We start from the raw sequence: 12,340 nt of genomic DNA on the forward strand, positions 1-12,340 counted from the left end.
TGAAGAACATCTTGCACCTTCAAGACACTTTTGATGCAACACAATAAACAAGAGTGTCTTTTTTTTGTGTGTGTGTGTGGGGAGGGGGGGGGGGAAGGGGGTAAAATCGATATTGTTGCCCCTTCGCTTCTTCCTTCAGGCGCTTTGATCCATGATTGTGACCGAACCAAACTGCATGACACGTGCCATATTTGCACAAACACTTTTACAGACAGGGGGGGAGAGGGGGGGGGATGTTGATGCTGTTTTTTTGTTTGTAAAAAAGACATATGAAAAGAAACAAAGCATTTTTCTTTTTTATATCAAACATTGATTTTTTTTTTCTTCAAATATCTTTCCTTGCTAAGAACATTAATGTGCCCTTCAAAAGTGGTGTGAAAGAAGAGAAAGTATCTATCGCTGTATGTTACAACAGACTCATTGTTGGATACACAGTATCCACAAAAGTAACAGATTGGTTTTTGTCATTGTGGCGTGGCTGGAGGCAAAGATTACAGTGACAGTGGACTTAATGGTGAACTAAAATGCATACAGGCTGGTACGTGTGAGGGGAGAACAACATGCTTAACATGTGGTCATTTGTGCCCTCAAATTCAAATATTTTAGGATTCAGTAGCATCAACCTGGTGGACTGAGTGGACAGGACCTGCTACCTTTGCAGATTCGATGAGTTCTGATGATTCTTCTTCAAGCATACTGTATTCCCTTTCTGCTGATAAATCCCTCAAAATGCGACAGTATGGCCATCTTAAATGAACAATTCCTCCAAATCCTCCCAGGCCCCTCTACTTTGATTTAATGGACAATTTACACTCACCGGCCACTTTATTAGGTACCCCATGCTAGTAACGGGTTGGACCCCCTTTTGCCTTCAGAACTGCCTCAATTCTTCGTGGCATAGATTCAACAAGGTGCTGGAAGCATTCCTCAGGGAGTTTGGTCCATATTGACATGATGGCATCACACAGTTGCCGCAGATTTGTCGGCTGCACATCCATGATGCGAATCTCCCGTTCCACCACATCCCAAAGATGCTCTATTGGATTGAGATCTGGTGATTGTGGAGGCCATTTGAGTACAGCGAACTCAGTCATGTTCAAGAAACCAGTCTGAGATGATTCCAGCTTTATGACATGGCGCTTTATCCTGCTGAAAGTAGCCATCAGAAGTTGGGTACATTGTGGTCATAAAGGGATGGACATGGTCAGCAACAATACTCAGGTAGGCTGTGGCGTTGCAACGATGCTCAATTGGTACCAAGGGGCCCAAAGAGTGCCAAGAAAATATTCCCCACACCATGACACCACCACCACCAGCCTGAACCGTTGATACAAGGCAGGATGGATCCATGCTTTCATGTTGTAGACGCCAAATTCTGACCCTACCATCCGAATGTCGCAGCAGAAATCGAGACTCATCAGACCAGGCAACGTTTTTCCAATCTTCTATTGTCCAATTTCGATGAGCTTGTGCAAATTGTAGCCTCAGTTTCCTGTTCTTAGCTGAAAGGAGTGGCACCCGGTGTGGTCTTCTGCTGCTGTAGCCCATCTGCCTCAAAGTTCGACGTACTGTGCGTTCAGAGATGCTCTTATGCCCACCTTGGTTGTAACGGGTGGTTATTTGAGTCACTGTTGCCCTTCTATCAGCTCGAACCAGTCTGGCCATTCTCCTCTGACCTCTGGCATCAACAAGGCATTTCCGCCCACAGAACTGCCGCTCACTGGATGTTTTTTCTTTTTCGGACCATTCTCTGTAAACCCTAGAGATGGTTGTGCGTGAAAATCCCAGTAGATTAGCAGTTTCTGAAATACTCAGACCAGCCCTTCTGGCACCAACAATCATGCCACGTTCAAAGTCACTCAAATCACCTTTCTTCCCCATACTGATGCTCGGTTTGAACTGCAGGAGATTGTCTTGACAATGTCTACATGCCTAAATGCACTGAGTTGCCGCCATGTGATTGGCTGCTTAGAAATTAAGTGTTAACGAGCAGTTGGACAGGTGTACCTAATAAAGTGGCCGGTGAGTGTATATATATAAGAGAGAGAGATACTGACTCAAAGTGAATGTTTTTGTCTATGAAACAGAAGAGTACAGAACCAGTTGTAATCATATGTACTGTACTAAGGAATCATTTGAGAGCATGAATGCCTTGTTTTAAAGGGGCAGAGCACTGATTCTACAAACCACCCTTCACTCACTCATACTCAAAGTTGTATGTGTTGTGCGGCTCCGGAGGGACTTCTGATCAAACAAACCCTGATGGGCATCAGGCTCGACCATCGGTAGTGTGGAGTTCAAAATACACAGGCAGGCAGGAACAGTCTCAAGTCGTTACTGAGGCTGAAAGCCAGCACATGTGGGCCTCTGGATCGCGTGATATCGTTCCGGCATAATCATAATTCGTGGCTGCATTCATATGGAATCAGGCCAGGACGGTCTAACACAACACACATGACAGTATATGCTGCTGTGGAGTGGAGTGCTGCATCTAGCTGGGAAGTGCAGCTTCAACGGAGGGAAATAAAGCCTCTGTGCTCTGCGCACCGACGTCCAAGGTCACCAAAGGTCAGCGGGAGGATGCAAGGTTTGCAAAGGATGCATTTTCAGGATTGGTCGATTGGAGAAAAAAAAGAGATCACAACCAAGCTTGGTTGAAGTCAAGGAGAAGAGAAACATGTTGCTTATTTAAAGTGATCATCATCGCTGCGCATTACAAGCCTTTTCCAGCAGAATCCTCCCGTGCAAATGCAAGACGATAAGCATCATGTCAACAGCCCACCTTGATGTTTAGTCCTGCTTGGAAAACATGAGTATGGATCTCAACAGGAGGACTTTAAAGCTTCAATTCAGTTTGCTCCAAGAGAACAGGACACCTAAAGTTGTGTTTTCTGTACGGACGCCACTTTGCACGACATCAAAGAGGGAAACTGAATCACGCCCCCCCCCGCCCACACAATCGACTACCACCTGCTGTGTAACACTGGTCAATGCCTCACACAAACATCTTTAGCCACAGAACACTGTGCTGCGTGGGTCGAGGAAGGGCAACCCTCCTTTTTAAAAGAAAAAGAAGACCTCATGTTAGGCATGGACTCATCCCTGAAGGTTGTAGGAAATTTGTCTCTATATACAATAGTTATGTGTTATAACAGTGATTCACAAAAGCAATAGTGTAAAGAGTAAAACTACATTTGTGGCATTTTAATGACATAATCGAAACAGAAGTATTCTACGATCACTACACCCTGATGGCACATCAGACTTACTTTTCTTTCTGAACTTTGTTAAAAAACAATAAAAGAACATATCAGCAATCAATCCAAACCGATACATAGACCGTTCTCAGTGTCTTTTTTTTATGGTAGTATAAAAAACAAGGGTGTAATATGGACTAACTTAATGATTAAGTGTAGTTGTTGTTCTTTTATTGCCTTTCTACTGTACTTACAGACTAAACCAGATCAGAAAACAAGCACGAGGACTTCACAATAAATAGGAAAATACATTTTGCCTGGCAAAATACCGTATCCACTTCAAATATTTTACTACACACTCGTGTTGGCTGCTACAATTGAATTAGGTGATATGTTAAAAAACCCAAAACAAACACATTAATCAATCTTTAATTCGGCCCTATTCAAACACTAAAAGACGAGTGCTTCTTACAATTTCTTTACTCTCAACATCCGACTCCTTTTCAACCTGAGAGGAAGGTTAAGTCATCAGAGGCTTAGCGACACCATCCGTCTGGTTTTTCTCTCCGTTGGCCCGTACGCCAATGCGTCACTCCCGGGATCTTTGTCCGAACATGGGCTTTATGTGATTTACTTGATTGTAATCGTGTTGCATGTCGGGGGGTTAGGTGAAAGAAAAAATAAAAAAAAGAAGGATAAACGTCTGTAAACTTCTGAGGGACCCCGCTGTGCTCGCCGGCTGTGCAGCCCGTGTTCTGCGTGCGTGTATAGGTTTGATAGCGTGGACGTGTGCTTGTCGGCATACGGCAGCGAGGCCAACGCGGGACAGACTGCGCCTCCTTCTCCTCAGGGCGGAGGGGGGGGGGGGGGGGGGGGGGTGGCGCCTCGACCGCCGGCGCCCGTCGGTCGAGTCGAGAGTCGCTCTAGTGGTCAAGTCAACGAACGACAAAGGCTTCAGGGTCCAGGTCCCTTCCTCTCTCTCTCTCATTTCAGCTCGAGAGATTGTCTCGTGGTTTCTTTTTTTGTTTAATCATTATTATTTCAAAAAGTGCTCCTTGAGGGGAGGGGTAAAGGGTAAAGGGGGGGGGGGGGGTGGGGGGGGACGAGGTGGGTGGGGGTCCAATCAGGACAGTCCATTCCTGAAGGATTCCTCAGACTGGGCGCTATAAAGACAGGATGGCAGCCAGGAGGATGAGGGCTGAGCTGAGCAGGGGCGCTGAAGTGTGGCGCCGAGCCGCCGAGTTCACGTCCCTGCGAGCCGGCTCTGGTGACTCGTGACCGATGCCGTCTGAAGGGAGAGAATTGAAAATTAAAACCTGGTGATGGATGGCCCCGTTCGGAAGGGAGTGTAGGCGCATCTTTTAATTTAACAGTCTGCATTACAAGTGCAGCACAAGTTCTGGTTCTGTTTAAATGCGTATTTAAATGATCATGACGGTAGAGCTGCATGTTAATTCATGATGGAGCCAATGCAAGGAAAGGAAATAAAACATTCAAGCAAACACAAAGGTTAACGCCATGTGCGGAATATGTTCCAACCCACCTCTTGGTTCCAGGGAGTTCTGACTGCTGTCGTCAAAATCGACCCCTTCCTGCGCGGTGCCAGGGCTTTTCACACAATTGTCTTTGAAAAACAAAGAGGAGAGAGGATGTGAAGATTAGAGAAGTCGAGCGTCACTCGTGCACAGCCCGATCAGAAGCCGGGGCGCCATGAAACGGGCCTAGACTCAACAAACTGTGACTCACTCTGTGGCCTGACGAAGACTTTGAGACGCAGGCAGCTCCTTCTCCCCTTGTCGTCCGTGATGGAGGCTGTGGAGACGTGGCGCAGGAGTTCACAGCAAAACACTTTCAACCGTTTACCCCCCCCCCACACTTTCAATTTCAACACAGACAAATCAAACCTTCCAAAGTGTATTTCAGTGTGCGGCTGCTTGTGTTTCAACATTCATCTTTTCCTAATAGTCCTAATGGTTATAAAAGGCCCTTTCTGTTCTTCAATGCGTTAACTGCAGAGTTTGTATAATAACGGTCTTTGATCCTCAGTCGTTCCTCTAGGCCAAGGCAAGGACCCGAGGTCACCTGATCTGCCTCTTAGGAGGCAGCAGCATTACGTAGTCCGATTCCAGCCAAAGTATTGTGGTCTTACAAATATCGTCCAACCCGCTCAGAGCTCACCATTCACGTCCACTTGACCCTCCAAAATCAACTCAATGTCAATCTCGTGTTTCAAAGTCTATTTGGCCGGGGGGGCAGTCATTTCTGCAGATGAGTGACATGCCGTCATGCTCATCAATTTTCTCTGTTTCCTGATTGTGAAAAGCAAAGATTAAAAACATCCTTCTTTGGGCAGTTTGCTGTCATTGCTTTTCAGAACTAACCAAACACATTTGTTTCAATGTGTGCAGTGCAGGGGAGCGAGTGTGTCTCCAGCTGTGAAGAACGACTTCTACTTCACACGACTTCTGTGTGCGCTTTTGTCAACAACACTTTTATCCCGTCTTGTCTGGTCTTGTCTGGCCTTAAGTTCATCCCACATCCGATCCTCTCCTTTTTTCTCTTTTTTCCGACTTCTCCTCGTGGGCCTCGACACTCTGACCTCTGTGATCGAGCCGAGTCCGTCAATCCAACATACGCGCAACCTGCACGGGGGCCGCGTGGCATGCACGTGGGTGCCGTTGCATCCGTGCACAGACACCAACCTCCACCATCGTTCCACCCGGATGGATTGCGATGGTGGATTCCCGATAAAAGCGAACCGTGTAAGCGTCCCCCCCCCGCCCCCGGCTCTATCAGATGCCGCGCGGCAGTGAGAGGCGATAGAAATCCTCTTTTATAACTTCACCACGGGAGGAATATTGGAAGTGAAGCAGCGGAGGGCGGGAAAGCAACGAGGGGGAGTCGGCGTCAATCTGGGCCGCTTCCGTCTGTGTCGGCGGGCATCGAGTAACTTACGGCGCACTCGGGCTGAGGATCAGACGGGGGGAGTCGGGGCTCAGATTCACCAGAAAACACCCGTCTGCGTCTCTCTCTTCATGCCTCGCGTGCTTCTGTTTCATTGGCTGCCGCTATTTATCTCTAACTTTCCTCGACAGCTATAAAGAAAGTGTTCTTCCGTGCTTTAAGACACATTGTGAGACAAAAGAAAGCTGTGACGCTGGATTCCATCTGGCTCAAATAGCCAGACTGGGGTTTAAACGAACAATCTCTTTGCTTGTCAGATTGACGCATTGGCAGTAAGAGCAGCGGCAGATGTTTTTCAGATGTTGAAAAGGTCAAATTAAACGTCTAAATCAAACACAGCCACTCTCGTTTCATTTTGTTAATTAGCCACGCACAGAGCAGGATAAATCACCCTGGGGTGTCACATACAGGGAGCTCTCGTCATGCGTTTTTCTCTCATGTGCCATGTTGGTGGTTGGTTTTGATGGTTTTTAACGTGGGGACAGTAGCATCTTACATCTTGTCACGTAACTGTCTATAATTAGGCTACGTGAGTGTTAAAGAACACATTGAAATGTGTGAAATTGGTTAAGCATTTCAATCACTCGGATTATCTGTCAGGTGAAATCACTTTTATGAGATGTTTGAAAGGGCCGAGGAAGATCCTCCTTCCTTCAAATCACTGTTAAGCGTGTTAATAATTCACTTATTTGCAGCTGCAAACACTGTGCGGGATCTTTTCATCCTTCTTTGTTATTTTGGTTACTCACTCTCGTTTTTAAATCTTTTGCTGACATCGTGTCCCACTGTCTCGCCCTCACCGCACCCCCCCCCCACCCCCCCACGTACCACAATCCCCTCAACACACACAATTACCACACTGTCTCTCTTTGTCTCATGTCTGAGTCTGGGCTTTCTGTCCTCGAGCAACGTAGGACTGTAACTCCAGCTCTGACTGTAACTCCAGACCCAGCGTTAGTCGGATGGAGCCCGCCGCTTCACCATGACAACGGCAAACCTCCCATTCACACGCTCGGACACATGTTTACACATTCTGTAATGTGCCGCGGGAAGCGCCATCATCGCACTTTCGGGGGGGGCTGGCGAGCCGTGTCCTCCTCGGTCTCCGAGCCGGGCCGGGATGCCCGGCTGAGGGCCGCGCTTCGGGGGTGCGACTGGATCCCGAATTAAATTAACTGTGGGATCAGATGTTTTTCTTGTGATGATCGGTTTATCTTGGGAAACAAAGCCCACTTTGTCCTTTGCTTCAGCCCCCGAGATCTTAGAGGGAAACTAAGGGGGGTGGGGGGGGGGGGGGGTGTTTGTCATTATCGATGTAGATCTGCACCGACCGTACGGAGCGGGACTCGTGGGTTTGAAGCGGGGGGGGGGGGGGGGGCGGGGGGGCTTTACGGGGAGACAGTCCTCCCTCTCACACACGGGGAGAGCCAGACTCTCAACTGTCTCCTGTGAAAATTGGATTTCTATCCCCCGAGATTAGGATCAGGCTCTCCCCGCTCCGCCGAGGCTCTGTTAGAAAAACATGAGGCCGAGAGAAGCTCGCAGCGCAGACCTCGTCGTCATGTCGCCGCCCTTTGACCTTCTCGGACCAGCCGCAATACTGATCCCACCACCGGGGCGGCTTTTCCTCGGGGTGTTTTTTCTGTCTGCCAGACGGGTAGGCACATGGCCAAATGCAGGTGTCTATTTGACGTCTCCCCACCCCGCCCCAACCCCCCTCCCCCCCCTGCCCGGGGGCCGATAATGATCTGCATGGAAGAGGACAAAGGAGCGTCTGTCTCCACTGAGACAAGCCGACATGAATCTCCCACTCAATGTGCAAAATCACATCATACAGTATGGACCTGGTATAAACTGATCAGCTATTGTTATGTTTTGTTGGAGTAAGACACAGTCGACATGCGATTTGACACAAACAGCTGATGAAGCTTAGTTTACTGTAACACAAAATTGGAGAAAAAAACATTGTTCCATTTGCAAACATATGTTTTTTTTTTATGTATTTCAACTAAACTAAGCTTCTTGACAGCAGGGGCTGTGAAGCAAACGGGTTTTGTAGTAGTGAGAAGAGAAAACATGAGGAAAAAGGAAACTGCTCTTCTTTCGACTTAACAACTCTACAAGAGGAAGACAAATCTAGGTATTATGTGAAATGGCCTTGGAATAGGGCCTTGCGGGACTATTTGGTGTCTGTCTTTTGTTATTTTCTATTTTTTTGCCGTGCTCGGATCACCGGTTCCCAGAGGAAAGACGAGTGTCTTTAGTGAACAAAGAGCTGATGGATGATTCATTAATCTGAGTCAGCGTAAGACGGTCCATATGCTCAAGACCTTAAGGGCTGTGTCCCTCCCTCTGGATGATCAATCATCATCAAATATTACAAGAACTTTGTCTTCACTCGCTTGCACATCAACCCGAGGCAACTGAACAAATTAGACAGAATTAGGCAATCCAGGATTTTTCTTATCTAGATCCAAGGAATTTTAAAAACATCAACAATTGTGTGGTAGGCCAGGAAACCACAATTTCCCTAAACAATACAGTCTTATTTATGCATTGGAGTCGGGTAGGCCAGCCAACGAGAGCAGAAATCTGACCAAAAACTCTAGTGAAGGGCAATAGATCACAAAACAAAATACTGCTACAGAAATACAGCTTGAGATTTGATTTTCAAGCACGCTTGTTCAGTCCAAGATCAGAACGTGTTAAAAAAGACACGAGGAGAACACATTCTGCAGGGCCTGATATTTTTTAGCATCAACTTCACGGCAAAAAAAATAAGCTTAACTTCCAGTGGAGTTTCCAAAGATACGGTAGATAGAATTAAGTGTGTGTCTGTCCTAAAATATTGAATCCCCAAGTTCTGATTTGCATTTCAACAAAAAATATTCATCTTCACGATTCCTGTAAACACTAAACTAAACTAAAAAGTTCATCTACGGTGCAATGACAGAGTCACAAAACTTTCTCCATATTTCTTCAACCTGGTCACTTTTGGGATTTTATATCTTTGCTTTCTGTCTTTTCATTGACGTTTTGCACTTGTTACTATAAAGTTTGGTTAAAATACCAGCGAATCTACCAGGGAGAGCACTGTATCTCCTTTAGTCCCTCTCTTCTGCCCCTGCAGGGCTCTGACATTACTTATGATAACACCAGGCTTCCCGGCTGTTTGTTTTCCCGAGTCTTCTCACGAGGAGGAGAAAACTGAGCTCTGCTAGTCCTCAACAAAAGACACTAAGACAAGACCTGGACTGAAGAGATGTTTTGCTCCCTCTGGCTTGTATTTTGGCCTGGCGCTCGTTCAAAGGACTTGCAACAACAAAACCTGACCACAGCTGCTGTCTTTTTTGCAAGATTCCAACATGAAATCGATAGGAATCTTTTAACTTAAAGTTGGGTCTCATAAATATTACTTTTCAAGTTGTCAAGTTTCAACAGTGATACCCGAACACTACTTTTTTGGTTGCCACGTGATAAATGTTTGCTTCAACACAAGCAGCTGTACAAGAAAAAGACTAAAAAGATGCATCCAATTTAAAACCAAAGGGCCAATCATTTCAGTGGATGAAAGATAGGCATACTCACAGATGTAGTAATACTCTCTGCCAGGGCGAAACTCAAAGCCCAAGGAGAAGGGGGTGAAGAGCTGGAACTTCTCGGAGAACTTGAGCGGCCCGTTGGGCGACAGAGGCCTGTTGCACTCCCAGCGCTTGAAACCCTTGGCGGTGTGGTCACAGGAGCTGTAGCCGTCGTAGTTCACCATGTAGAGGATGTAGCGCTCGGCCCGGTCGTCAGAGACCGGCCCGGCGTAGTGCGGACAGTAGACGTCGAGGTAGTCGTTGATGCAGACGTCGATGTGGTAATCGCCCCGGTAGAACCTGGCGGACGGAGAGTGAAAAGAGGGCAAGTGTGAGTATGTGGATTATAAAAGCAAAACATCTAATCGGCGTGAAAATAAACTGTTTTTTTAATGTATTTATGGTTAAATCTTCATCAGGGAATTACAGACCTTCAAGACTGTCAATGACACACTTCTACTCAAGGAGTTGCACCAATTAAAAACTAAAAATCTGTCTTGTTTTAAGGTCTTAAAACAACTCAAGTCATTTCTCACTATTTGATCGTTAGAAGCTCTATGTAGCAACATTCTATATGTCACACAAGCATGTGATACACATTCCTGCAAATGGCTTCACACTGTTCCACTGAGTGACAGGTGGCCCAAGAAACTGCGTCAGCAGAAGGCACGAGAAGAACATTCCAGCAAAGAGAACGTAGATGGAAACAATGTTTCCACGAAGGGAATGCCTTCACGTTTAAAAGACTTTAAGACGAAGTAAATGCAAGACATGATTTTATTAATGTGCCTTTCAACGACGCATGGGAGCCTACAAGCATGGATTTAATTGTTTCTCATCTAAAGTGAGGGCACTTTTTCTGTATGTCAGCAACAATAACACCATGATTAATCTGTTATTGGTGCTGTGATTGTTCTATACGGTTATGTATGTAATGATGAATCCCCTGCGATTACTGCACTTGACCTTTTTAATGATTTATCAACCCAATGAAGACACGCTGAGCGTGCATGTTCTCTTTACTGCAGCCTGCTTTGGGTTTTGCACACAGCCAACTTTCAAACCCCCCCAAGTGGTGATCTGCTCAAGGGAACACGGGCATCAGCTGCTTAAGTGGGAGGATGGTTACTCGTTGGATTGTTTGGGGAGTCTCTCCCTATCACACTCCTCGATGACTCGTCCCCGATAGAGAGCCGAGTGCTCCAACACATCATGACAAGAGAGGATACTTCGGGTATCTCAGCGAGGCCGCAGCTGGAGAAAATTTCCCCATAGGTGTTTGGATACTGGACTGTGAAAGACGTTCTCCGGCTCTGGTTGTGTTTACAAGTTCTCATTACGTCACTCTCAATCTTCGCGAGCCTCTTGTGAGACTCCACCAAATCCCCCCCCCCCCATGCAGAAACCTCTCAGGACACACGCGAGCCAGCTCCGCGCCGCATATCATCGGTGGTGCTGCTTGGCAGCCATGACTTATGCCCGCTGCTGAAATTAAAGTCCCCTAGCGCTACAAGGCTAATCCGCTGGTTAGCATGTGCCTTTAGCCGCGTTAAGAGGATCCCGCTGTAGAAGGAGATTTTCATTAGCCTGATATGACAGCTTGATGTAGGAGCCCCTCGTGGAATCGAGGCCCGGTTCTCAGGCTTTGCCTGGAAGCCAGATTTCTTGCCTGGTGTTTACTGTTAAGTGAGTGGACACAGAAGTGAGGAGGGGGGGTGTGCAGCTGCGCGATATGCCAGGTATTCATTCCTGGGGAGAGCGATCGGAAAACGCGTGTTCCCACAGGCACCGTGCGAGGAGGCTCTTAGCGGCTTTTAGCGGAGACGCTTGCGCTCGGACGGCCGACCGGTTGCGTCTGCATGGCGGCTAATGGCCCCGGCTCAGTGTCACTCACACGCCGTTGACACGGGGAGCGGCGTCGGGGGAGACAGGCCAGACACCGTGAGAGCGGCTGATGATCGGACGCGGGGCAAACTTGCTTCACCTTGACGTCTCATCGCGCCTCCTTTGGCAACCGGATCAGATATTACTCATACTCAACCAGATACTCCCCCCAGAAGGGAAAGGCTGTGCCAGTCAGCTGATCTGAGGCCAGGTGAGACAGGGAAAGGAGATTCAGCTGCTGACTTATACGTGTCCATGCTTTTTGGCGGGGAGCACGAGAGGCGCGAAGGGAGGTGTGTGCTCGCCGCAGCGTGCCAGGGGGTATCGTGTTGTCGTTAAACAGATTGTAAATATGCGGCGGGATTAGCGGCCGTCCTACTGGGTTTGCCACAAATGGGCCGGATGGCGTGCGTGCGTGAGTGCCGGATAGTCGGCCATCTTCTAATCTTGTTCGCTCTCTAATTACAGTCTGGTCAAACCCGTAACCAAAGCCCATGTTTTCTCTTCCAGTTCTATTTTTTTCTGCCCCCCCCCCCCTTCAGCACCAGCTGGGCGCTTTGGCTCCAGGCAGGCACAGCATGGGCTCCTTTAGCCTCCAGTTTCAGAGCCGCACGCTGATATTATGACTACCAGGGGTCAACCGGCTCCACAGTATCATGTCCTCCGCCAGAAGCGCTGTGGGGTATTCTGCTTTGTCCCCGTGTGTTTTTACTA

The 12,340-nt window shown here is 47.6% G+C and overlaps 1 protein-coding gene across 1 annotated transcript in view; it reads right to left on the reverse strand.

The window, feature by feature from the left end:
- Positions 1 to 3,067: 3,067 nt before the first annotated feature.
- LOC119226789 (ephrin-A5b-like) overlaps positions 3,068 to 12,340 on the reverse strand; it is a 53,528-nt gene continuing 44,255 nt past the window's right edge. Inside the window, exons 2-5 of the mRNA XM_037485075.2 lie at positions 9,750 to 10,042; positions 4,944 to 5,009; positions 4,741 to 4,821; positions 3,068 to 4,485 (exon numbers count right to left, since the gene is read on the reverse strand). Coding sequence (XP_037340972.1) covers positions 4,361 to 4,485; positions 4,741 to 4,821; positions 4,944 to 5,009; positions 9,750 to 10,042 — 565 coding nt within the window. The 3' untranslated portion in view covers positions 3,068 to 4,360. The remainder of the gene's footprint in view (positions 4,486 to 4,740; positions 4,822 to 4,943; positions 5,010 to 9,749; positions 10,043 to 12,340) is intronic.

This window comes from Pungitius pungitius, chromosome 18, assembly GCF_949316345.1.
Source record: "Pungitius pungitius chromosome 18, fPunPun2.1, whole genome shotgun sequence".
Lineage (NCBI taxonomy): Eukaryota > Metazoa > Chordata > Actinopteri > Perciformes > Gasterosteidae > Pungitius > Pungitius pungitius.